General features: G+C 44.3%; 1 protein-coding gene and 1 pseudogene across 3 annotated transcripts; one reads left to right on the top strand and one right to left on the bottom strand.

Moving 5' to 3' along the window:
* Window positions 1–93: 93 nt before the first annotated feature.
* Window positions 94–27,966, top strand: NSMCE1 (NSE1 homolog, SMC5-SMC6 complex component). Of its 3 annotated transcripts, none has more exons than XM_044304054.1 (8): window positions 94–112; window positions 9,619–9,736; window positions 12,544–12,665; window positions 13,454–13,531; window positions 19,405–19,551; window positions 23,740–23,856; window positions 24,475–24,595; window positions 26,563–27,966. In XM_044304054.1, exons 2-8 carry the CDS (start codon window positions 9,625–9,627, stop codon window positions 26,667–26,669), a joined length of 804 nt encoding a protein of 267 aa, XP_044159989.1. In that variant the 5' UTR covers window positions 94–112; window positions 9,619–9,624; the 3' UTR covers window positions 26,670–27,966. The 3 variants fall into 3 exon arrangements, with proteins under 3 accessions (XP_044159989.1, XP_044159986.1, XP_044159988.1); XM_044304051.1 differs by lacking the exon at window positions 94–112 and adding an exon at window positions 6,694–6,764; XM_044304053.1 differs by lacking the exon at window positions 94–112 and adding an exon at window positions 6,741–6,769.
* On the bottom strand, window positions 3,434–7,250 carry LOC122945492 (annotated as a pseudogene).
* Window position 27,967: the final 1 nt, after the last annotated feature.

The raw sequence follows: 27,967 nt of genomic DNA, 5'->3' as shown, positions 1-27,967 counted from the left end.
GACCTGTGATGACCTCACCATCATGTGACCAGAACAGGAGGCGGAGCTCAGCAGTGCAGTAATGTAATGAAGAAGATGATCAGCCATGCATGTGAAAAAGTATGGATTCAATGTAAGTGCCAGGGAAATGCTGGGAGTTGTAGTCCTTTCCTCTTATACCTCCTGTCAATTTATAGAGCAATAGTGTAGTGTCCAATGCTGGTTGTCAGATCCTGGGACATAGAATGTCACATAGCAATCACTGTTGTATCTTCTCCCATATATATTGTATCAAGGAATAGGTGTGAATAATGCTGACCGTAATATTATAGTTGCACTCAACGGTGTACTATGACACCAGCGTATAATAGAAATAGTAATATGCTGTGCGATCCGCGCTCACAGTGGCGTCCCACGTGGCTGCAGTATCTAGACCAGCAATATCTTACTGCGAGTTGTCAGCTGGAGCTGCTGGAACGGGTAGTCGCTTGACTGGGAGGACTTTAGTTTGGTTATCCCGCTTTCACTTTGTAAAAAGTCGCCAACCAATGATCGTATGATGACTCTAAATGGCTCACTGAGGAAGGGGCCAGGTATAGACCCCGAAACGCATATGGTTATAGGAGACCCGCACATCAGCTGACGGACGTATACCCCTGCATCGTCTTCATCTTTGGATACATTTGCATGCAAGGTCTTATACCAGTGATAGGCAAACTGCGGCTCTCCAGCTGTTGCAAAACTACGACTCCCACCATGCCCTGATGTAGGCTGAAAGCTGTAGGCAGTCTTTGCATGCTGGGAGTTGTAGTTCTGCAACAGCTGGAGAGCCGCAGTTTGCCTATCACTGTCTTATACAATAAAGACAAGCCTTACTTCCCATTTGACAAACAAGGAATGCTGCCATCTGACTCTCCAGCTTTGCAAGCCATTTAGAGTCATCATACGATCATTGGTCGGCAACTTTTTACAAAATGAAAGCGGGATAACGAACAGAGCAAGAAGCCGAAATGACATCACTGCAACCTCCTGCTCTGGGTCAATGACGTCATCAAGTGAGACCCGGAGCAGGAGTGGTGATGGTGATGTCATTGGGACCGCATGCATCGGGACACAGCAACACAAGCCACAGATAAAACTGTGATCTGCATCGCAGCGGCGGGGGGATGGGAGGGAGGCAGTTTTTTTTAAATTTTAATACAAAATGTCCATACTGCTGGGGGCACCAGGGATGGAAGTAAGGAGATCATTATATATACTTGGCACTACTGAGGAGGAATGGAGGAGCATTATATACATACTGGCACTACGGTGGAACATTTTATATATATATATATATATATATATATATATATTGGCACTATGGGGGGGAAGCATTATATATTGGAACTAGTGGGGGGCACTACAGGGGGACATTAGAGCCACTGGGGGGCATTATGGTTATATTATTAGTACTAGAGTACTGTAGGGGCGTTATTATTATTTGACGCAACATGGAGGGCATTGCTATTAATGGGGGCTATCTTGGGGAGTATTATCACTATTGGGGGCACCATTACTAATGAGTATAGTGTTTGTGGACATGGGGGGGGGGGGAGCAGAACAGGCACAGTATTGGGGGTAGCTTCAAGAGGTTCAACAGGTTTTTTCATATTGATAACCTATCCTTAGTATAGGTCATCAATATTAGATCGGCGGGGTCTGACACCCGGCACTCCCGACGATCAGCTGTTTGAGGAGACAGCGTGCCCACGTGCCGTCTCCCTTCTCTCTTCCTGCTCTGCTGCTGTATGTCTATGGGACAGCAGCAGTGAACAGCACGCGCCGTCTCTTCAAACAGCTGATCGGCGGGGGTGTCGGACTGTGATTTTAGCACATTATTACTAGATGTGGGCCCCCTCTTTTGATTTTGCCCAGGGCCACATTTTGTCTAAAACAGGCTCTGAGTGCACCGCTACCTGTTGTTTGCACCCATCCACTCTACTTTGCCTCCGTGCTGACTTCCTTTTGTCTTCTCTTGAGAACCACAAAGTGCAAACCGTCACGCCTACTACAGCGCCCAGTCTGCAATGTCTCAACCACAACACCGCCACACCAATGCAAGTATGTAATGGTAGGGCACACAGTGTTTTTACTCATTCTGGGAGTCATAAAGTTAGAAGTATATGTCCGTCTTTGAATCCAGTAATCATGACAGTATGGTGCAAATGGAGGCAACAGGGAGGGTGAATGAGTTTGTTTTATTTAATCAGTGTATGGCAGTACTATTGTCACAGTCTCTCCTGTGACAGGGGTCAGAAGATCTAAGAGACTGGCTGCACGTGATGTGATCTGACAGCCTCTTTGGTTTCACTTGTTTTTGTGTTGTTGCTGGTTATGACCACACCTCTTGTCTCAGGTGTAGCTTAAGTGGTCATTCTAACTCCTCTATTTAGTCTGGTCTCACCCATCATGCTATGCGATTAATAGCTCCTTTCTGGTTGTGGAAGTGCTGGTGTTTGGTTCTCCGTACTTCGGAGTTAAGTGTATTTTTCTATTTTCATAGTTAGTTGTATTCCCCTATCTTTTGGTATTAGGCCTGAGGAAGTCTACTGTTCATTCAGCTGGGAAGGAACAGGTCATCTTTTGTCTTGACACTATCTCCAGGGACCTTTAGGGTCATATAGGGCTCTAGGTTCTGGCGTATAAACATTCCTACCATCGAGGTCTGTTCATACTGATAGTAGTCAGGGCTCTGTCTAGGTATTCGCTTGGTGGCGACCTTTCCCTAGTTTCCAGGCCCAGTACCTTTTCCCTTCCCTCCTGTGTTCGGTGTGGAGTTTACCACACACACCGCGCCGTGACAACTATTCACTCACTGTATGGGGGTGTTAGTAAATGACATATAGTGTGATATAAATCAGTCACTGTTTAGATATATTATTGAGTCACTGTAGGATTGTGTTATTCTGTCACTAAATGGATGTATTATTGAGTCACTGTATGGTGCTATTATTCAGTCACTGAATGGTGGTATTATTCCGTTCACTGAATGGCAGTATTATTCAGTTACGGTACAGCTGTATTTGTAACTGTATGGCTGTATTATTCAGTGTATGGTAGTATTTTTCAGTTATTGCATAGTAGCTTTATTCAGTGCATGGTGGTGTCTGTGAAGGTTCTCATTTATCCAGGTCATGGTATATCTGTAAAGAATAAATCAAGGCAACTGGACTTACTGTAGATTTCTTGAAAACGTTTCACTCGTTCTTCCAACGAGCTTTCTCAATTCTGAGTGACTGTACAAGAATTCTCTGGGAATAAATATGTAACTGAATCAATATCTGGTCATTATACCCAGCATGGGGTCAGAGGTCATTATACCCAGCATGGGGTCAAAGGTGTTGATTTCATTATCCTAATTGGAGTCAGTAGGTGATAATGACCTCCCAAAAAAAGGTGTCAAGACAGCATTGTATGTGGCAGACAATAGATGTCTAACCCCCCCCTCCCGCCTCTATTCAAGCTTGGCTTCTCCATTTTTACGTAGATGGCCTCCTTCACACCTCGTTTGTACCAATCGGCCTCCTTATCCAAAACACGTACTTGACTGTCTTCAAAGGTGTGACCTGTTCCTTTTAGTTGTAAGTACACGGCTGAATCTTGACCAGAGGTTTTGGCTCTTCTATGCTGGGCCATACGCTGATGTAGTTGTTGTTTTGTTTCGCCGATATACAGTTCGGAGCATTCCTCATTGCACTGGACTGCGTACACAATGTTGTCCATCTTGTGTTTAGGCGTTGGGTCTTTGGGGTGAACCAGTTGTTGCCTCAGTGTGTTGCTGGGTTTAAAGCAGACAGGAATGTGATGTTTATTAAAAATCCTTTTGAGTTTCTCAGACACCCCAGCTGCATATGGCATAACCATATTCTTGCGTCTGTCATGCTTCTCGCCCTTACTGGTAGTCTTGGTGGTCTTTCTTCTCCTTCCTTCTGTTTTGACAAAGGTCCAAACTGGATACCCACAAGTTTTAAGTGCCCCTCTAAGGTGTTTGAATTCCTTCGCCTCGGCCTCTGTGCTGGTGGGAATTTTCTCTGCCCGGTGGTGTAGAGTCTGGATGACTCCCAGTTTGTGGTCTAGAGGATGGTGGGAATCAAACAGCAGGTACTGGTCTGTGTGTGTTGGTTTTCGATAGACCTCTATTCCCAGCTTCCTTCCCTCTTCCACTGTTATAAGACAGTCCAGAAACGCCAGTTTGTTGTTCTGCATATCTTCCCGCGTGAAATTGATGTTATGATCCACTGAGTTGATGTGGTCAGGTGAAAGCCTGTAACTCTTGTTTATGAATTTTAACCCAAGTGTCATCCACATATCTGACCCAATGACTCGGTGTAATTCCCTTGAAAGTGGTCAGGGCTTTCCTTTCTACTTCCTCCATATACAGGTTCGCTACAATAGGCGAGACTGGCGATCCCATAGCACAGCCATGTTTTTGCTTGTAGAACTTGTCCTTATACTTGAAGTAGGTGGTACTCAGACAAAGGTCCAGTAAGGCACACACTTGGTCTGGCCTAAGTTCTGTTCTGCAGCCTAAGGTGTTGTCTAGTAGCAACTGTTTCCTGACTGTTTCAATTGCCTCTGTAGTGGGTATGCAGGTGAAGAGGGATGTAACATCATAATTCATAGGAGACCATTGTTTCTTCTGTGCCCAATACCAAGTTCTGGATTTTGGTGGTGAAATCCTGAGAGTTCTGTATGTGATGTTGTGTGTTTCCAACCAAGGGCGCTAGGATTCTGGCTAAGTATTTTGCCACATTGTAGGTCACAGAGTTGATGCTGCTGACAATTGGCCTGAGAGGGGTCCCATCCTTATGCATCTTAGGAAGTCCATAAATACATGGAGGGGCTTCCCCAGGGTAGAGGCGATGATACATGGCCCGATCAATGATTTTGTCCTTTTCTAGTTGTTGTAGTAGTTCTATAACCTTCTTCTTGTAGCCACTGGTTGGGTCTCGTCTTAGGGCCTCATATGTGTTGTTATCATCCAGGAGTGTGGTCACCTTGGCATCGTAGTCAGACGTATTAAGCACAACCGTGCATCTTCCTTTATCCGCAGGCAGGATGGTGATGTTTGTGTCTTTCTTCAGGGATGTAACCGCCTTCCTTTCTTCTCTAGTCAAGTTTGAAGGAGGTGGTTTGGCACTGGCCGGAGCTGCAGACACTTTAAGGCGAAGTTGTTCAGCCTCACCCTGTGGTGCTTTCTCGCTGTGGATTGAGAATTCTTGTACAGTCACTCAGAATTGAGAAAGCTCGTTGGAAGAACGAGTGAAACGTTTTCAAGAAATCTACAGTAGGTCCAGTTGCCTTGATTTATTCTTTACAGATACTGCATGGCGGTGTTATTCAGTAACTGTGTGGTGGTATTATTCAGCCTCTGTATGAAAACATGCCGGGGTGCAAAAATCTAGAGGTCAGAAAGCAATATAGCCAGGTATATCAGGAATGGAGACCTTAATCGCAGGCAACTGTGGCCAGCAGATGCCTGGTTAAATAGGGCACCCCACAGATCACATGGGACGTCTGAGTCACGTGACCCGTGATGTCATGACTTCAGACATCCCAGCATCACTTCCATTTGGCCGGTACTGCAGTACACAGCGGCCGGCCAGGTTACCATGGCAATGAGATTTCAGCAGCGCTGCTCTCTGAAGAGCGCCCCTACTGGCTATAACAGAGACGGAGCGGTGATGCTGGCGTGATGCAAAATGGCACTGTATGGTGGTATTATTCAGTCCCTGTAAGACTGTATTATTCAGTCACTGTATGGTGGTATTTTTCACTGCATGCCTGTATTATTCATCTACTGTATGGCGGTATTATTCAGTCACTATGTCACTATATGGTGAGGCTATAGGTGCCACGCTTATAGTATAGCTGTGTGCATGACTCCAGCCCAGGCGGCTCCTTTATACTTTTGGCTCTTCACATCCGATCCTTATATTCTTTTTTTCCTTTTTGTATTAGTTCTCATTCGTTTCAGCCTCTCGTCGTGCTCCAGTCGATGTGTTACGTAAGTAAGGGGACTTTCAGCCCTGAACTCATGCCCTCCCCGGGGTATCGTCTACTTCTGAAATTAGCTTACAAAATGCTGAAAATAAGCATGGAGACCAGCGCTGATATAACCAAAAAGTCCAGCAAGCCAAAAAAGCAGAACCAAGATGCAAAAATACTAACACAGGAAAGGAACGCTAGGCTGCATCTACTGTAAATTCAAACGGGGACTTTTTTCTCACTATGAGCATGGCGGGGACACAATATGGCGGTGACATTATATTGGTCTTAAAGGGACACTACAGTCTACTGTGCAAAGGGGTGGCTAATAACTTTTCAACTGACATTGGGGTGAAATTAGCATTTTCTATATTTGATTGTCTCAGTAATGGGTGCAATTTTTCAATATTATACTGCAGATAATGCAAAATTTCCTATATTTCGTCCACCAAATCACTGATGAACCAGTGTTTTCTTTGGGCATGTGTAAAAAAAAAAAAATTAACATCAAACGAGCTTCACCTTCACTGCTGAGGAGCAACACTGCCAGTTTCTGGTGGTCTGTCGCCCTCTAGTGATCGATCTGTATACTGCATCCGGCCTTCGTAGGGCTGGCAAGCATCCACGCATGCGCATTAGCTGTGAAGCATCCACGCATGCGCATTAGGATATTCGGCACTGCGCCTGCGCGTTTAGGGGAAGGCGCGGATCAAATGACGACTTCTCTTCTTAGACTGCGGTCCCGCCAATTGCTGGTAGTGTGTGTGAACTGTCCGTACGTGTGTGGGGCGTCTTGCTGCGTCACAGGGTGAAGGGGGGGAGGATTGGGGTGTGTGGTGTTCAGTACAGGAATATATTACAGTATAGGTAGCAGCTGACCCGTAATGAGTGGGGGATAGAAATGTGCAAGTTCCAGTTCACACAGGGCGTCGGAAATCAGTTCTGGTCATGTGCTGCCCATGTTGTCTGGGGGTAAAAAAAACGCCTTGCCTTTTTTTTTTTTTTTGCAGTGTTTTTCAGTCTTTATTTTTCAGGCTTTCTTTATTTTTTTTCTCTGTTTTTCAGGCTTTCTTTATGTTGCAGTGTTTATAACCGCCTGTTGTAGCACTTTAAGACCTTGTTGACATTCCTGGATTTCACTGTCTGAACCACAGTAAAAAAAAAATACCAATGAACGAACGGCATTAAAGTCAATGGGTAGGTGCGTTGTCCATAGAAAACTCGGAAGCGCACGTACCCATGGTTTGCAATGTGTGTTCACGCATCGTTTTTTTTTTTACTGACCGTGGTTCAGTAAAAAAAATAAAAAAAATCACGGAGAGATGCCCTACTGTGGCCTGTGACGTAGACCAAGCACCCCCATTACAATCTTTGGGTCCATGAAATAAATCGGACGCAAGATGGATCGTATCTGACGTACGGTATATTTTCACGTTTGTCAAACAGACACGGAAATGTGAACGAGGCCTTAAGGATACTTTCACACTTGCGGTAGCCTTTTCCGGCGGGGGAACAGTCTGCCCGATCCGTGCTACCGCGCCGGTGGAAGTCCGCTCCGGCACCGTTCACTATAATGTGGGGCGGTCCGGAAGTCCGGCCGTAGCACGGCAGACAAGATGAGAGGCGGCCGGACGAAAACTGCAGCATGTAGTTTCCGTCCCGCCCCCATTATAGTGAATAGAGCCGGAGCGGACTTCCGCCGGCACAGAACGGGCAGACTGTTACCCCGCCGGAAAAGGCTATACCGCAAGTGTGAAAGTAGCCTAAGTCAGGGATGCTCAACCCACGGTCCTCCAGCTTTTGCAAAACTACAACTCCCAGCATGCCCTAATGGCTATAGGCTGTCCAGGCATGCTGGGAGGGCCGCAGGTTGGACATCCCTGCCTTAGGCCTCATGCACACGACCGTTACGTTTTTTTGTGGTCTGCAAACCACGGATCTGCAAAAACGGAAGCCGCCCGTGTGCCTTCCGCAATTTACGGAACGGGTGGCCTATTATAGAAATGCCTATTCTTGTCCGCAAAACGGAGCAACGGATGCGGACAGCACACGGCTCCATTGAAGTTAATTGGTCCGCACCCGAGCCGCAAAAACTGCGGCTCGGATGCGGACAAAAACAATGGTCGTGTGCATGAGGCCTTAAAGGGGTTGTCACTCCAGTAAATGGCATTTATCATGTAGAGAAGGTACAAGGCAGTTACTAATGTATTGTGATTGTCCATGTTGCCTCCTTTGCTGGCTGCATTCATTTTTCCATCACATTATACACTGCTTGTTTCCATGGTTACAACCACCCTGCAATCCTGCAGCGACGATCGTACTTGCACTATATAGGAAAAAGCTCCGGCCTCTCTGATGGCCAGGACCATGCTGGTGCACGACCACTGCTGATGGATTGCAGGGTGGTTGTAACCATGGAAACGAGCAGGTGTATAATGTGATGGAAAAATGAATGCAGCCAGCAAAGGAGGCAATATGGACAATCGCAATACGTTAGTAAGTGCCTTGTATTCAAAGGCCGGACAACCCCTTTAAAAAATAATTTTTGTCTGGTGTTTTTAAAGTCCCATAGAGAAGCCTGTGAGAACAGCACCCTACTGTGTGGTGGAATAAAAAAAAAGCCAAATATATACTCCCAAAAAAGATGACTTCCAAGATGAATAAAAACTTGGGGCAGTATAAAATAACAAAGGAAGTCATACTTGTCCCCCTCCAGTCCTCCTCAATGCTGATTGCAATCGCTGACCTCAGCAGTATATGGGACGTGACTACTGATCAGTGATTGGCTGAGGCGGTGATGTGGTATTTACAAGATGTCACAGCTGCAGCCAGGAAAACAGTCATCAGTGGGGAGGACTGGAGGGCAGCACTGGATGTGGCAGGGGGACTGAGTCTGACTGTTATATTTACTGCTGCTGCCCCATCTTTTAAAGGGGTTTTCAGAGGCTTTTATGCTGATCGCCCATCCTCTGGAGTGGTCTTCAGTATCTGGTGGGGTCTGACACCCAGGTCAGCTGGTTGAGAAGCCATCGGCTCTCCTCAATCACAGGGCCGTCCATTGTATAGCGGCTGTGCTTGGTACTAAGCTTATCCCCATTCACTGCTCCTCGGCCACGTGGCTGATGAAAGTGATGGGACCTAGGCTAAGCTGTGAGCACCGGTGTCTTCTCTAATAGCTAATTGGAGGGGGTCCCGGGTTACGGACCCCTGCTGGTCAGATACTGATGACCCAGCCAGTCTCGGTATGCTGTCTGTTTTAATCTCTTCAGGCTTATTATTCTGTATTTTGCACATCTAGGTAAATTTTTGTGTGCAAACTTCATTTTCCCCTCCTAGAGACATGTTAGGAGATAATGGGGGGTCATTTGCTAAGATCGCTACCCTACTTTTTGGCATCAAAAATGTCACAAGACCCTGTTTTGCAAATTTTTAAAGGCCTGTTGAAGAGAGTAACGCTTCTTATTGATCTTCTTTTAATTTTTTGTTTTGAATGCTGGGGAACCCCTTTAACAGTCAAATCAAGAGAAAGTCCGTCACTGTATTTGACCCCCATTCATCCCGATAAATTTCGTGCTTTATAGTGAATGTCTTCTGCACTTTATTCCACAGTGAAGAATGGCCCTGAACGACAGCCATCGGCGATTCCTTCAAGTACTGATGTCCCATGGGATAATGGAAGGCTCCGCTGTCAGGACTTTACATAAACATTGCTGTGAGGTACAGAAAGGTAAGTCCAGTATTATACTGTATAAAAAATAGCTGGCTCACAGTATCTAATACACATTTAATAAATGCAATGGATATTACAAGAAGAAATGAATAAAAAATGAATAAAAATAAAATACAAAATGTCACATATATGTAAACAAACATTATTTAGTATGGTCATGGTCCCCTTTAAAAAAAAACTAACTTTAGGCTACTTTCACACTCGCATTTTGTGCGGATCTATTTGTATTATCTGTAACATAGCCATGACGGATCCGTCTTTAACACTATTGAAAATCAATGGAGGACGGATCCGTCTTTAACACTATTGAAAATCAATGGAGGACGGATCCGTTTTCTATTGTGTCAGAGAAAACGGATCCGTCCCCATTGACTCACATTGTGTGTCAGGACGGATCTGTTTGGCTCAGTTTCATCAGACAGACACCAAAACGCTGCAAGCAGCGGTTTGGTGTCTGTCTCCAAAGCGGACTGGAGACTGAACTGATGCATTCTGAGCGGATCCTTTTCCATTTAGAATGCATTAGAATGCAAACTGATCTGTGCATTAGAATGCAAACATGCTGTGAAGATATCTTATGTTCAAGACTGTCTATGCAATTACTGACTACGGCCTGAACTTTCAGATCCCAATAGAGGTAGTGCGCATCAATCCCTGCGCATTTGAAACATATATAGTTTGTATACATAGACAAACTTGATACTATTTAGTTTACTCTAAAACCATTAGATAGTCACTTATAAATTCTATGTATCTGATATGTGTATGTATTTATGTTAGAATTGAGGATCCTCACCTTATTTTATATTATATAGTGTGGTGTTAATAAATAAATTGTTACACATACGTATTGGCTGGCGGTTCATGTGATTTCCATTTGCAGGTGTGCCCCTCATATCTTTTTACTCTTAATTGATCTGTTTTGGACCGCTTGTGAGAGCCCTCACAAACAGAAAGCCAGGGACGGAGGGATCTGGAACAGCTGCAAATGAAAAAAAAAATCTGTGCAGCTATTCCAGATGTTCTTCTTTTCAGCAGAAAAGGGGTAAATTTGCAGTGGTGTACACCACAAGTCCCAGCAAGCCACAGCAGCACAGAAAGGCACAGAACCTCTCTGCATGCAGTCACCAGCTAGAATGGCTGCATGCAGGGAAGTTCAGCCTCTTCCTGTGCAGCTATAGCGCTGCCATTGGCTGGAGCGTTGTTCCAGCCAATCGCAGCGCTGGCAGGGGACCCAAAACACTGGTGGCCTCACCTCGGATGTGACCAGTGCTGACACAGTTCAGCACCGGCCACCGTCCCCTGACCTCCTCCCGCCCCCCAGCTTCTGACACCTTCCTGTGCTGCGATGTGCCGGTCTCATTCATTGCTGCCGGTAAGAGCAGCCACTGTGCCGCGATTCCACCCCGATCTTCCCCCAGAGCCCCGCACACCTCATGAAGTACATGTACGTCATGGGTCCTTAAGGGGTTAAAATGCATAATTTATTCGGCAGGTAATTTTGCAATTCTGGTCAACCGGACTTCATTTAAATATGATACCTAATGAGGAGAATGCTGCCCCCAGAGGAAGGTGTCGCCAAAATGTGCGTTGGGGGGTGCGGTTCTCCGGAGGTGTATGATTACTGTGGGTCAGACATACAATCCTCTTGTGACTATTGCTCTTATTACAGGTACACATGATTACCTCCCTCCATTTTGTTCCTGTTTGCTTGTAGCACCGTTTTACAAACTGGCATATGCCCTGCCGAGACACATGTATGTCTACAGTCTTAGGCCTCATGCACACGACCGTTGTGTGCATCCGTGGCCGTTGTGCCGTTTTCCGTTTTTTTTCACTGACCCATTGACTTTCAATGGGTCCGTGGAAAAATCGGAAAATGCACCGTTTGGCAGCCGCATCCGTGATCCGTATTTCCTGGCCGTGAAAAAAATATGACCTGTCCTATTTTTTTCACGGCCAACGGTTCACGGACCCATTCAAGTCAATGGGTCCGTGAAAAAACACTGATGCACACAAGATTGGCATCCGTGTCCGTGATCCGTGTCCGTGATCCGTGTCCGTTTTTTCCTATCATTTCAATGGCAAACTTGACTTAGATTTTTTTTTCATTTTACATGTCCGTGGATCCTCCAAAAAACAAGGAAGACCCACGGACGAAAAAACGGTCACGGACCTACGGACCCCGTTTTTGCGGACCTTAAAAAAAAACGGTCGTGTGCATGAGGCCTTATGTTGTATCTGTGACTTATACACGTCTGGATTATACATGTTATTTTTGGATATTTCAGGACTGCCGCATTTCTCTTGTTGATGTGATTCATCTTTTTAATGTTTTTATCCATATTTTGTGTCAATAGAGTATGACATTTTTTTTTGCATATTTGGGCTAGAACGACTCATTAGTTTTTTTGTTTTTTTTCTATAATCTATGTTATATAAAAGTCAGTTCGTTACTGGGGAAATTATTTATGGGTGCCCACTATAGGGACATTGAAGGAGCTTGTTTCCCCATATCCGTTAACCATTTGTTGACTGCTAGAAGTGCTGTACTTGGCTATGTATAGAGCGAAAATGGAGAAGCAAGGTGCGTGCATGCCCGTCGCGTCATTCATATAAGGTGAACACAGAACGCCTATTCTTGTGATCAGTGGGGATCCTAGTGGTCGGACCCTCACCGATCAGACAGTTATCAGCTGCACTATGCTGCCCTCACTGAGGGCCTTTTAATGATTTTGCTTGAATAGTAAAAGTGTTGTTTTTTTGTTTGTTTTTTATTCACTTTTCATGTGTTCCTGTTTCAGCTCACTACATGCATGACAAGCTGGACGATTTTGTGGGCGTTATCAACAAACGTTTGCAGCCTCTGTTCATGCAGATTAGGAAGGGAACGGATGAAAATGATGGGAGAGGATACTACTCTCTGGTACGTTGCGTTCTCCTGCCTTATGCTGTGCTGTTCAGCCATCTGATTCAGCTAATGGGTAGATACAGCGAACTCCAGTAGACAACTTGTACAAGCCTCATGAAAGGGGCTCGCTGGCTGGGAAAATTATCTACAAAAAAAGTCAGAATGGTGTAAAGTAAAATAAGTCAGACCCTCCTGTTAATGTTTCTTGCTCCTTGTCCCCCTTGATATAGAAATATGGCCTCTCAGCCTATCGCTGGCTGTAACAGGAACACGGGAATTGGAGTGGCCTATTATATTTTTTATGCCATTCTGACCCCTTTAATTAAAGGGATTGGCCACTTTCCAACAACTGTCGATCAATGTGTTTGTACGATGATTATACGGCACTTACTATTATAGACTTTGGCCAAGTATTTTGTGCTGTCCACACAGGTCCTGTCCACAAAATGGCTGCTGATGGAGGGTCGTGTCATCAGGCAAAGCACTCACTCCACTCCATTAAAATACACTGTATATACACTAAACTGTCAACATTGCAAGGGCAGATGTGTATTTGAGGGAAGAAGGCTGAGTGATGTGTCTAGAGTAATTTTTGCATGGTCACATGACCCTCCATCAGTGGCCATCTTGTGGACAGGTCTCCTGTGTGGAGAAGATTTGCCCAACAAGGGGACAAACTGCACAGAAAATCAACAAAAGCTATATAGTATGTGCCATATAGTCCTCATACATACACACTGGATAAAAGTAGCCTGAAAGTGGCCAACCCCTTTAAGCTTTTCTTTATGCTTCTTATTCTCTAGGTTAACATTGCGGAAAATGAAGTTACAAAGATGGCAGTGGACCACACAGAGAATGAACTGGAGTTATTTAGAAAGACGGTAAGTTCTGTATTTTTTACGTAATGTATTCAGTCCTCCTATAAAAGCGGAATCCTCCTTTAGTGTCACATCAGTGACTTCAAGCTCCCCCAGACTGAATAAGTGTAAAGCACATGTGAGGAACTAGTCGCAGACCTGATGATTTGTACAGTATGTGTTAATTTAGGAAGTCATATTTTCCCTTCCCCCACGACAGCACCACAGAGAGAGAGGATCCCCCCCCAGGGACAGGAAACCCGCAGAATAAAAAGATGGAGCCTCTCTCCCACCTCAGCGGTTTCCTGTCCCTGGAGCGGGGAACCTGCAGTTTTCTTTCAGGTACCGCTAGTCTGCAAGTCCCAGAGATTCTCGAGGACTAGTTGGTAACATACCTGCTGAGGTTTATCGCACATAGGTTGGGCTGGCAGGACCCTAGGTGCCGGTAGAGGTCCCGGGCCTAAACGAGGCATTTTCCGGTGTGTGAATTCTGAGGGCAGCGCGGCTGAGTGTGCTTCACGAGGACACTTCCGGTAAGCATGTGCGTTCCATGTGACGCACTTCCGGTGGCGTGCGTTCCACTTATTTCCGGTGGAAGATACGGACAAACTATTAAAGGCTATTTGTTACACTTTAGAACTAGAGAATGTAAAAGATAAGTCAATGGTTGATTCTGTATTTGAAGGGCTTCAAGAGAAGAAACACAGATGTTTCCCTTTACATAGGAGCGTTATTGCCCTCATTAGTAAAAAATGGAAAAATCCAGATAAGAAAGTATTTAACCCTAGGCGTTTTAAGAGAAGATATCCCTTTGAGGAAGAGGCCTCTTCTTCTTGGTATAAGGCACCAAAAATCGATGTTGCCATTTCCAAGATATCAAAAAATTCCTCCCTTCCATTCGAGGACATGGGATTTCTAAAAGATCCGTTAGATAAAAAGATTGACTCCTGCCTTAAAAGTACATGGTAGGCATCCACCTCCGCTTTTAGACCTAGTGTAGCATCTATGGTTGCAGCCAGATCGATGGTCATTTGGTTAGAGATGTTGGAGAACCAGATTCGTGATAAATGCCCCAGAGAACAAATCTTAGACTCTATCCCTACCTTTACAGAAGGCAGCAGACTTTATGGCTGATGCCTCTGTGGACTCTATTAGATTGTTAGCTCAGGCCTCCTCTCTTTCCAATTCAGCTCAGAGAGCTCTATGGTTAAAGAATTTGAGAGGAACAAACAACGATTATGGGGTATCCCTTGTCAGGGAGAATTCTTGTTTGGCCCAGAATTAGACTCCCTTTTAGAGAAGGCAGCAGATTAAAAAAATGAAATTTCCAGGTGTCTCTACAGGTTTTACCTCCAATTCCATCTCTAAATCTAGACGTCCCTTTCGTTCCTCAGGGTTCACGGGGAAAAGTTGTGGTAGCGAAAAGAGCCAGAATTCCATATCTAGGGGGTTTGGGAGCAGAGTTTTTTTTTGTTCGGAAATTCCTCCTCTCAACCTAAGAAACCATCCCAACAACAATGACGCCAGAAGTTCTGTGGGAGGGAGACTAAAGTTCTTCCTTTCCGCATAGGAAGAAGTGGGGGGGATGGGTTCGGAACCTAATAAGTCGACACCAGTTGAGACAGGGGGAGTGGTCACTAAATTAGGAAGTCTTAAAATCAGTCAGGTTATGGGGTCTTCCTTCCATCGATCTGTTTGCCACCAGAGCAAACAGGAAGGTGGACCGTTTTTGTTCTCTTAACCCGAAGGAATCCCCGTATGGCAGGGCTTGACAAATTTCCTTGGAATCTAGGAGCCAGCTAAAAAAGTTAGGAACCGTTTTTTTTTACCTTTATAAAGCCTTATTTTCAGCGACAAAAATAACACCTCTTAAATTAACATATAAAGAAGTCTTGAACCAAACAACATGGGCATTGTTTATTATCAGTGTACTGCGACGTCACTGTGTGTATAATCCCTGCACTGTGACGTCACTGTGTGTATAATCCTTGTGCTGCAGCTGACTGAATGGAGATCCCTTCCCCAGGATGTTTGGTCCAGGCTCATTCATCTCATAGAACTGCAGCTATGAAATCCACAGCGTATTGCAGCAAACACCAGCAAAATGGATAAGATTTTACCAAAAATCCTCACACTTCATAAAATCCACATGGAAATGAACCTACTGTGCACAATTCAAATCCGCACCGTGGTAATATAGGATTTCACCATGTGTAACTGATCGTGGCTGAATTCCACACGCTACATGTAGAGTTTGATAAAAATCCACAACAGGTAATCCTCTGTGGAAAATATTTCCATTGGAATCACCCGAGGAATACTGAGGGGCCTTCCAGCTCTCTCATGGATTGTCACCAAGCTTTCCTGGTCTCCTAGTCCTGAGGAGAACATATCTCACTACGGGAACATATAGAGAAGTTATCAGAGGATTTAGCCATTCAGGAGTCTTATGGCAGCTCCTAGGAGACCTGTGTGGTATACAGCCTGTCACCCAGCTTTCCTGGAGACCTGTGTGGTATACAGCCTGTCACCCAGCTTTCCTGAGGAGAACATATCTCAGTATGGGAACATATAGAGAAGTCATCAGATGATTTGGCCATTCAGTAGTCTTAGTTCTCATAGGAGCTGCAACCCAGCTTTCCAAGACTCCTGAATGGGTAAATCATACGATAACGTATCTAAATGTTCCTATACTGAGATATATTCTCCTCAGGAGACCAGGAAAGCTGGGTGACAGCCTGTATACCACACAGCTCTCCTAGGAGCTGCCACCTGGCTTTCTGTGTGGTATACAGGCTGTCACCCAGCTTTCCTAGAAAGGGATAGAACTAAGAAATGGCCGCATGGTAACTGCAGGGATAGTGCAGGAATGGCCACCAGTTGTGGCTAGCAGGAGCTCCGGCCTAATGACTGCAGCAGGAGTGCAGCTCCCCGCTGGGTTCATGGCCGTAGCAGGCAGACATTACAAACTTTGAGCCTGGCGGATAAGTGCAGAGCGCATCTTTTACCGCCGCAGAGCCGGCCGTGAAGGGACCTGGCAGCACTTGGTGCCCTGGGATGCTGCGCTGCCCGATCATGTCCCCTGCTGTATACAGCAGGAGGAATGATGATGGGCTGATTGTCTTCCCTCCACTTGTCAGCGAGTGCAGCGCCGCTACCTGGGCTCCCGCTCTGCCTCCCCTGCACTAACTAATCTTCCCCCGCCGAGGCTCTCTCACCGGGACACGGGCTCCGATGTCTGCTGGACAGTTATCACATAAGTACCGGCCGGACTTCGCCATTTTCAACTGCCCTGGAGATGACGCACGGCGACTTAAGCACGCTGCGACCGCTAGACGGCGAGAGAGAGTGGCCAAACCACGATGGAGCCGAAAGCTGAGGGGTCCGGGCAGGGTGGCAGTCCGAGCTTGGGCGCACGTGATAAAAAAAAAAAAGGTTTCATTTTGCTCCTCGCGGTCCTAACTCTCCAGTGGCTGCGCCCGGCTGCTGGTGCGCTGGGCCTATTTTCAAGCAGGGGCAAATACCCAGGATTTGTCGAGCCCTGCCGTATGGGGTAGATGCTCTTCTCCTGAAGTGGAATTTCCCCTTGGGTTATGCTTTTCCTCCTTTCCAATTGATTCCACTGGTGCTCAAAAAGATCAGGAATGAGGGAGTGAGAATGATACTAATAGCCCCCTTCTGGCCAAGGAGAGCTTGGTTATCTCCTCTTGAAGACTATGTCGATATCAGACCCTTGGATACTTCTGGAGACTCCGGATCTTCTCGAACAGGGGCCAGTGTGTCATCCAGACGTCAGGGGTTTGCATCTAACGGCCTGGAATATGAAAGGGCCCTATTCACTAAACGGGTTTTCTGAGGCCCTAGTGTCCATCTTGTTAAAAAGTAGAAAGGCGGTAACTGAATTTATGCTAGGGTTTGGAGAAAATACCTTGAATTTTTAGGGGTCATGTCAGGTTCTGTACCATCGGAAACCTCTGTTTTACAAGTCCTGGAATTTCTGCAGAAAAGGCTGACAGGGGGACTAGCTAAAAGCACTCTAAAAGTTCAGGTATCTGCTCTCTCTGCCCTTTTTCATAGAAACTTTGCCTCTAACCCATGTGTGGAAAGGTTCTTTAAAGGGAACCTGTCACCTGGATTTTGGGTATAGAGCTGAGGACATGGGTTGCTAGATGGCCGCTAGCACATCCGCAATACCCAGTCCCCATAGCTCTGTGTGCTTTTATTGTGTATAAAAACCGATTTGATACATATGCAAATAAACCTGAGATGAGTCCTGTCCCTGACTCATCTCACGTACAGGACTCCTCTCAGGTTAATTTGCATATGTATCAAATCAGTTTTTATACACAATAAAAGCACACAGAGCTATGGGGACTGGGTATTGCGGATGTGCTAGCGGCCATCTAGCAACCCATGTCCTCAGCTCTATACACAAAATCCCGGTGACAGGTTCCCTTTAAAGCAGTGGACAGAATTCTACCGGTAAAATGGCCCCGTGGGATTTAAACTTAGTTCTGAATACTTTGACCCATCAACCATTTGAACCATTGTCTTCCTGTTCTGTAAAACTCCTTACTTTCAAGCTAGTTTTATGAATTGCTTTAACCTCCGCCAGAAGGATCAGCGAGATCCAGGCTCTCCTTTAAACCCCCCTTTTATGTCAATTGCTGATGATAGGGTGGTCCTGAAACCAGATCCTGCCTTTTTGCCAAAGGTCCCATCTAGGGTTATTAGACTTCAGGAAATTGTACTTTCAACCTTTTTTTTTTCTTATCCTAAGACTCAAGAGGATAGTAGGTTACACTGTCATTAGGAGATGCCTTTTGCATTACCTAGATGTAACTAAGGATTGGAGGGAATCCTCTTCTCTTTCCCAGGGAGGAACAAGGGAAAGGTAGCCGCAAAAGGTTTCTCTAGCTAGTTAGATTAAATCAGTCATTTTCCTAGCTTATTCCTTGTCTGGTAGTCCTCTACCAAGCTCTCTTAAGGCACATTCCACTAAGGCTGTCTCCACATCTTGGGCTGAAAGATCTAATGTCTCCATTGAACAAATCTGGCAAGGCTGCCATGTGCCCCTTCAACTTTCTACAAGCACTATTGTCTCCAACTGAATTCTTCCTCTGATCTCCTGTTTGGTATCAGGGTTCTTCAAGTGGTGCCCCCCCGTTCTTTGTAATCTCTCTCTGTGGTGCTGTCGTGGGGGAAGAGAAAAATTATTATTACAATTACCGGTAATCAGATTTTCCAGACCCCACGACAGCACCCTTCCTTATTACCTCCCTGGAGTCACTCTCGCGCTCTGTAAACCACTGAGGTTGGGGAGAGGCTCCACCTTTTTATTCTGCAGGTTTCCTGTCCCTGGGGTCAGATTCTCTCTCTCTGTGGTGCTGTCGTGGGGTCTGGAAAAACAGAGCCTGGAGGTGTCTATATGACATGCAGTGTGCATCATGCGCCTGCCGATTTGTCATAAAATATTCATTGATATTTCATATTTATATTGGGCTGAAGGGCTTCAGTTTTTAAATATCTGAAGATGTCGGGGGTAGTAAGTAAATTCTGCAGAGGATTTGCATAGGGTTGCAGTGATTACTAGTACTGTACAAGCAGTTGACTTACCATTTGCTTTATTTTAATTTTTTTATTTTTTTGCAATGTTCAGTTTTTCACCCCTGGAACTATGTTTAGGAGAAGTCATTGTACTAATTTTCTTCTGATCCATTGCACCGCTACAGAGCGAGGTATTGATATTGTAATGTCCGAACGGGTGAAATGTTCTTTACTGTGGACGTGGTCTGACTCCTTGTAAATATAATTTTGCAGTGACACTGAAGTCTGAAAATATAATTCTTTGTTTCTTCTGTTTCTTTTCATCTCTATTCACATTCCACCCTGAGCAGATGGATCTGATAATAGACTCGGACAATGGGTTTGCGTCTTCGACAAACATTTTAAACCTTGCCGACCAACTGCAAACCAAGAAAATGAAGAAAAAGGATGTTGAACAACTACTTCAGAGTTTTGTACAAGAAAAGTGGCTGATTGAGGTAAGTTGTCCGCTCCTAGATACTTACAACATCATACATAAGAATTGCATACCGATCAAAATATTGTGTTTTTTGCATACTTAAAGAGGCTGTCTCCCATATGAATGGGGAGTGGTGGTTGAGCATCCACACTGCAACTCCATTCATCTCTGTATGCTCTCTATGCACTGTGTGCATGCTCAACCACTGCTGCAATTATAACGGGGGGAGACAGGACCTCATTGTTGTGATTGGTGGGGTTATCAGCCATTGGACCCCCACTTATCAGAGGCATCCCCTATAATGTGGATTTGGATCCACGGCATGCTCACAACCCAGTAATCCAGAAATAGGGTCCAGTGTGTAAATAAAATCCCAAAATTAATTGAAATAAATCCATTAACTCCTTAGTGACCACCCATACTCCTTTTTACGGCGGTCACTAAGGGGCCTTAGGCTGGGCCGCCGTGTTTTTACGGCGGCCCAGTCTAAGTGCTGCACGGCTCCCCCGTGCAGCGGGGAGCGCGGACCCGGCTCTCACATGAGAGCCGGGGCCCTGCTCTAACAGCCCCGACCGGCAGGAGTGCCAATCCGGGCTGTTTAACCCTTTACATGCCGGGCGCAATGGCGCCCGCTACATGTAAAGTGGTGACAGAGGGAGCGGACTCCCTCTGTCTCCCATCAGCACCCCGAAAATGCGATCACGGGGTGCTGATGTGTTGGGAAGCTTACCTTGCTTCCGTTCAGGGCCCTGAGCCTGTCTGCCTTTCTCTCCAGCAGGCTGTGCTTCTCTGGTGCAGCCTGTGCCTCTCTGGCGCAGCCTTCTGGTCAATCTTTGAATAGCATTGCTATTGAAATGTTATGCATTATAGAGATAATGCATTACATTTTAAAAGCAATCAAAATACTGTATATTATAGTCCCCTTGTTGCACTTTTAAGTAGTAAAAAAAATAGAAACAAAATACACATTTATTAAATTTTAAAAAATCCATAAAATAAAAAAATATGCTTTTTTTTCTTCTATTGCCGCATCCGTAACGACCCGGACTACATAAATATTACATAAATTATCCCCTATGGTGAACGCTGTAAAAAAAAACAACAACAGAATTTATAATTTATTCTTAGTTTCCACCGAAAAAAAAAACGTAATAACAAGCGATCAAAAAGCGGAATTTACTCTAAAATGATACCAATGAAAAATACAAGTTGTCCCTCAAAAATCAAGCCCTCACACAACTCCATAGAAAAATAAATCAAAAAGTTATGGGTCTTGTGAAGTGGCAATGCAAAATCATTTTTTGGGTTAATAAAAGGGGTTTTATTGGTAAACTTAAAAAAAATTATAAGTATTTAGTATCACTGTAATCGTACTGACCCAGAGAATAAAGATATGTTATTTCTACCGAAAAATGAACGCCGTAAAATTTATAATGTAAAGACGCAGTGGCAGTATTGCTATTTTTCCCCATCTCCCTCCCAGAAAGAGTTAATAAAAGTTAATCAGAAAGTTATGTGTACCCCAAAATGGTGCCATTCAAAACTACAACTTGTCCCGTAAAAAAACAAGCCCTCATAAAGCTATACAGGTCCTTCTCAAAAAATTAGCATATTGTGATAAAGTTCATTATTTTCTGTAATGTACTGATAAACATTAGACTTTCATATATTTTAGATTCATTACACACCAACTGAAGTAGTTCAAGCCTTTTATTGTTTTAATATTGATGATTTTGGCATACAGCTCATGAAAACCCAAATTTCCTATCTCAAAAAATTAGCATATTTCATCCGACCAATAAAAGAAAAGTGTTTTTAATACAAAAAAAGTCAACCTTCAAATAATTATGTTCAGTTATGCACTCAATACTTGGTCGGGAATCCTTTTGCAGAAATGACTGCTTCTATGCGGCGTGGCATGGAGGCAATCAGCCTGTGGCACTGCTGAGGTGTTATGGAGGCCCAGGATGCTTCGATAGCGGCCTTAAGCTCATCCAGAGTGTTGGGTCTTGCGTCTCTCAACTTTCTCTTCCCAATATCCCACAGATTCTCTATGGGGTTCAGGTCAGGAGAGTTGGCAGGCCAATTGAGCACAGTAATACCATGGTCAGTAAACCGTTTACCAGTGGTTTTGGCACTGTGAGCAGGTGCCAGGTCGTGCTGAAAAATGAAATCTTCATCTCCATAAAGCTTTTCAGCAGATGGAAGCATGAAGTGCTCCAAAATCTCCTGATAGCTAGCTGCATTGACCCTGCCCTTGATAAAACACAGTGGACCAACACCAGCAGCTGACATGGCACCCCAGACCATCACTGACTGTGGGTACTTGACACTGGACTTCAGGCATTTTGCCATTTCCCTCTCCCCAGTCTTCCTCCAGACTCTGGCACCTTGATTTCCGAATGACATGCAACAGTCCAGTGCTGCTTCTCTGTAGCCCAGGTCAGGTGCTTCTGCCGCTGTTTCTGGTTCAAAAGTGGCTTGACCTGGGGAATGCGGCACCTGTAGCCCATTTCCTGCACACGCCTGTACACGGTGGCTCTGGATGTTTCTACTCCAGACTCAGTCCACTGCTTCCGCAGGTCCCCCAAGGTCTGGAATCGGTCCTTCTCCACAATCTTCCTCAGGGTCCGGTCACCTCTTCTCGTTGTGCAGCGTTTTCTGCCACACTTTTTCCTTCCCACAGACTTCCCACTGAGGTGCCTTGATACAGCACTCTGGGAACAGCCTATTCGTTCAGAAATATCTTTCTGTGTCTTACCCTCTTGCTTGAGGGTGTCAATGATGGCCTTCTGGACAGCAGTCAGGTCGGCAGTCTTACCCATGATTGCGGTTTTGAGTAATGAACCAGGCTGGGAGTTTTTAAAAGCCTCAGGAATCTTTTGCAGGTGTTTAGAGTTAATTAGTTGATTCAGATGATTAGGTTAATAGCTCGTTTAGAGAACCTTTTCATGATATGCTAATTTTTTGAGATAGGAATTTTGGGTTTTCATGAGCTGTATGCCAAAATCATCAATATTAAAACAATAAAAGGCTTTAACTACTTCAGTTGGTGTGTAATGAATCTAAAATATATGAAAGTCTAATGTTTATCAGTACATTACAGAAAATAATGAACTTTATCACAATATGCAAATTTTTTGAGAAGGACCTGTATAGTTGGAAAAATAAAAAAGTTATAGCTCTTGGAACGAGACCATGATAAAAGGAAGATAAACGCTTGGTCATAAAGGCCCAAACAAGCTTGGTCACTAAGGGGTTAAAAAGCACTTACCCTCCTGTACATCGATTAGCATTATAAGATTAAGACTGTTGCAGTCGGTTGAAACATGTCAGCAATGTACCACGAGGGATATACGTTTTAATTGATTTATTTCAATTAATTTTTGGATTCTTTTTTTTTACACGCTGGAAGTTTTTTTTTCTATTTCTAAATGTTCAGACACCTCCTTTAATTCACTTATTCGGCCTTAAAACAGACCTGTCCTATTTAACAGAAGCACATGATTGCGACCCAGTGCTTCCCAAGCACCTTCCTGCTCCCCTTATCAATGATTGTTGATGATGTGTTTGCTTATAGATACTGTACATACAGAAAGCACACAAATAGGAACAAATAGAGAACATGAACGAAAGACTCACATCACAAGGACTGTCCCATTTTAAATGTTAAAAAATCCAAATTCAATGTAGTTCAATACAGCTGACATTCTAATAAAAATATCAATGATCATCTTGACTTAAAAAGTGCAAAACTTTAGGACCAATTGTGTTCCGCCATGTTGATTTATTTTGTTAATTCAATGGTTATTAACTTCTCAAAAAACTTTGGATGTGACATAGAGACGTATCAAAAGTTTAGATCGGTGGGGGTCTGAGTGCTGAGACTTACACTTTTTAAGATAAGATGAATAAACATCGATAGTTTTTTCAAACTCCCAGTTCTTTGGACTACTTTAAATATGGATGTGTTAACTATACCAAGAGAAACCCAAAATGAACCAGTCAGTACATAGGGACCCACATATAAACTGTCATTGGAATGTTGATTTATGTCAGTGTCACTTTTTATTCCCCAGCAACTGCATGTTTTACCTTGTATGTGATAACATTATATGAATTATATATATCCAATGACAGATTGGTGCAGAAGGCATTTTGCACATTTATGTTTGTTGACCTTTTTGCCTTATTTTATGATCTTTAGAAAGATGGAGAGTACAGCCTTCACACTCGCTGCATAATGGAAATGGAACATTATATACAGAGCACGTACCAGGACATAGTCAAAACCTGCAATATCTGCCGCAATGTCACTATTCAGGTAACACCCTGGTAGATATTAGTGAATTGCGTTTCCTTGAAATACATTTTATTAATTGGAGAAAGGTTGTCTTTCTGGAACACCCCTTTAAGTGAAGTGGAAAGGACATAATGTGTTTTACTAATGGCAACGATAGATTGTAAAATTCAGAAGGATTATTTTATTTATTTTTTAATCCATCGGCAGGCTCCCTGTGCCATTGAGAGTTTTCCATGTTATCCAAAGGCTCCTGCAATGTAGAATGGCCTTGATATATATTTAATGTGGCTTAAAGGGGTTGTCTAGGTTTCTGATTTTGATGGCCTATTCTCCTCCACCCCTCCTTGTAGCTCCGGTGCCAGAAGTACATAACTCTGTCTCTTGTGTAATGGGCAGAGCTGGTAACTACAGCGCTGCTCCCATTCAGTTCCATAGGAACAGTGCTGCAGTTACCAGCTCCGTCCACTACACAAGGGACACAGGTATCTACTTCCGGTGCAGAAACTACAAGGAAACAGCTGATCTGCGGGGGTGGTTTGTGTCCTACCCTGAGGATAGGCCATCAATATCAAAATCATTGACAACCCCTTTAAAGATTTTCACTTTAATTGCCTTAGGTTCTTTTCTTTATGTTTCTAGGGCCAGGTCTGTGATAACTGTGGCATCAAGATTCATTTGACTTGCCTGGGAAAGTTTTTCAAAGGACAAAATGAGCCACATTGTCCCCAGTGTGGTGAAGCATGGTCGCAGGAAATTCCCAGTAAGATCAGTATTTGAATGATGCAGACATGCATAACATGTGGTTATAAAGGAATGCACTTAAAAAATGTAACTGCATTAATTCTGTGAATTTTAAGGGGGTGACCCATTGCAACAGCCCTTGTCCATATGCCCTATGGAGGCATATAAGGTTGGGGTTCCCTGCTTAGGAACCCCATCTATATACCTGACTGAAAGTGGATCTTGCAAGCCTGCCTGTACAGTCAAGTACCATATTTTTTGCTGTATAAACATGACACCTTGACGGGGTGCGCAGGGCTCCGATATGTTCCTGACTGGAATATATTGGCTAAAGTCTCCTCTTTTAACATCAGCGTGAGGGTCTAGCCAGTATGGTCAATTTTTCAGTGATTTATGCATTCTTATATTTTCATCTACACATTATTTCATCTTGTGTAGGATGTTTTTGTGGTGCATGTGGTCCGCTACTGGCATCCTCCATTGTATGCATTTTTGCTGGGGATTGCCGTTAGCAACAGATCACTTGCGGAGGAATTGCTCCCCTGGTTATAAACATGCTACAGTGTTTGGGGTTGAGCATTTCCTCCCATTTAGGCCATGTATTGAATGTGCTAATGCTTGTCACTGGTAACATTGTGGTGCACCTGGTAGCCGGTGTCACATGGCCTTTTATAGGTGGCGCTCCCATTACATTAGGGATCTTACTATGGAGGTATGTGGGAGCTTGGCTGTGAGTTGGTCCTCAGCACCTATCAGACTGTGTTCACACACAATAGTTAGTTTAGCGGTAGGACCCACGCCACACTGAGATACCTTGACGGGGTGCGCAGGGCTCCGATATGTTCCTGACTGGAATATATTGGCTAAAGTCTCAGCTTTTAACATCAGCCTGAGGGTCTAGCTAATCTTCATCAGACCTCAGATCAGACCCCCAATCTTCATCAGACCTCAGATCAGACCCCCAATCTTCATCAGACCTCAGATCAGACCCCCAATCTTCATCAGACCTCAGATCAGACCCCCAATCTTCATCAGACCTCAGATCAGACCCCCAATCTTCATCAGACCTCAGATCAGACCCCCAATCTTCATTAGGACTCCTCAAAAATACCCCCCCCCCCAGTCCTCATCAGACCTCAGATCAGACCCCCAATCCTCATCAGACAATCCACCCCCAATCCTCATCAGATCTCAGATCAGATCCCCTAATCTTCATCAAACCTCAGACATCAAATAAGTGAAAGATCTTACTTCTTCTGTTCCGGACGGCACTGCCACTCCCGAGATCCATCCTGCTTTTCCTGAAGTGCTGGGGGTGCCGGTCCTGCTGCCTCCAGTGTGGAGCGAGTGTTACCTTGAGTGCAAGGGGATGCGGTTTGAGTATTTTTTTTTTATTTTCATCCCTGAAAGGCACTTTTTTGACATAGTGTATTCATTAACAGCCATTACACGGGTGCACGCCTGTCTAAATGACTGTTAAAACGGGCCCATTGATTTCATTGGGGGTTTGTCTGACCTTCAGAATAGCACATCGCCTTTTTTTTTGACAGCTGCTATTAACTGGCTGTTGGAAAAAAATAAAATAAATGGCCTTGTGAATAGCCCCACAGACTTTAATTGGTTCTAAAGTATCTTGGACACGCATGTGTTACGGAGAGGGACACACCCTTGTGAGAAAAGTCTGAAACCAGTTGCAGGTTGTAAACTGAACATCTTGGGGTCAGAAAATGAATGAGGATTGCAGACTGAAACTTGGTGCAACCTTTCCAGCTAAGGTTGCACCAAGGGTTAACCATTAGCGTATGTTAAACTCATTTTTGCACTGTAAAGGTGCCCATAGTTTTTAATCCACTTTAGTAGTAGACCGCTTCATATCATAGTTTTGGCAGTAGATGGATTACTAATATCATGATATTATAAATCTTTTTGTCTAGAAAGCAGGATTAATATTATACAGAATTAATGATTGATTTATATACTTCACAGGTTTGTCACAGACCAATTCCCAAACTCCTTCCACATCCCAGAGCAATACCAGAACAGGACAGAGGAGAGGAATCAGCGTAGCAGCTACTAGATCAAGACGATCATAAAACGGCACAACCTTATATTTTTTTGTAATATTTTGTACAAAAATGTTCATAATTAGCTTCTAATTTTTTTAGCTTTGAAATCTTTTGTATTGTAAAGTTACAAAAAAAACTTATTTTATATGTCTGTAATGTTGCATAGTAAAGTAATAGATAAAATGAAGCCAAGCGGTGAGCAGGTGTAATTGCACCCAAGCCGTCCCATTCAATTTATTGGGACAGCTCGTTCCTATACACTTCTATAGGAGCTATCCATCCCATTGGGTGTAATAGATCAATGGGAGTCCTACCGCTGTATCTCCCACCAATTACATGAATAAAGACACCATACCCCATTGAGCCCCCGAAATGAATGGAGCGGCCAGTCGGGCAGGTGAACTTCTGCTCCCTGCCCGACCCTCCTCTCCATTCATTTGGGGGGTCTCAATGGTAGGAACCCTATTGATCTAATAGTTATCCTCTATTCTATGGATAGGGGATAACTTCACACAACAGGAATACCCCTTTAACTGTTTCATGTAACGCTCTCTACACTGAGCGGTGAGGTTTCATATCCTTTTTATTACATAGACAGTAACTCGAGGCCAGGCTTAGATGGGGCAGGTTATGTGGTATGACAAAATACAGTGCAAAACCACAACTGCATGTAGTAGTTTTCTGCTGTAGAGTTAGGCTAGGGCCCCGGGTATTCGAACAGCCCTTTTCATGAAAAAGGTGAGTGCAATTTACTTGCATTGCCACCTAGTGGTGATAATCTGTGTTGCAATTGTTTTTCACTTTGTCTTTCCTTGGCTGGGTTTGCACAGGTTTTTTCACTCAGACTTCAACACCAGGAATGGATTAAAGAAAAAACAGTTTTTCCTTTATACTGGTCCTCTGTTTATGATCCGTTCCTGGCTTTGAAGTAAAAGAAAAAACTGCATCAACTTGAATAGAACTACAGCCTTTAAGGGGGTTGTCCAACCAAAGTGAATGACGGGCAGGGATGTGTAAGTAAAAATCTGTCACTTTTCGAATGTCTTCCCATTCCAGCACCTTGGCTCCTAGCTCCTGCTGGACCGGATCTGATGATATTTCATTCCCACTCACATGGCCATTGCAACCAAATCACTGACCTCATTGGTCCTATGTGCAAGAGAGGCACTGAGCCTCTGCGGTCACATGCCATTCTTACACAGTGATTGACTGCAGCAGTCACATGAAAGGGGAAGGCAGGACTGTCAAAAGGTGAGTGACAGTTCTTTCTTACACAACCCCTGCCTGTAATAAATTTTTCATTTTGGTCAGACAGCTACACCAGA

Source organism: Bufo gargarizans, chromosome 8 (assembly GCF_014858855.1).
Source record: "Bufo gargarizans isolate SCDJY-AF-19 chromosome 8, ASM1485885v1, whole genome shotgun sequence".
Taxonomy (NCBI): domain Eukaryota; kingdom Metazoa; phylum Chordata; class Amphibia; order Anura; family Bufonidae; genus Bufo; species Bufo gargarizans.
This window is presented reverse-complemented; position numbering and strand designations above follow the sequence as displayed.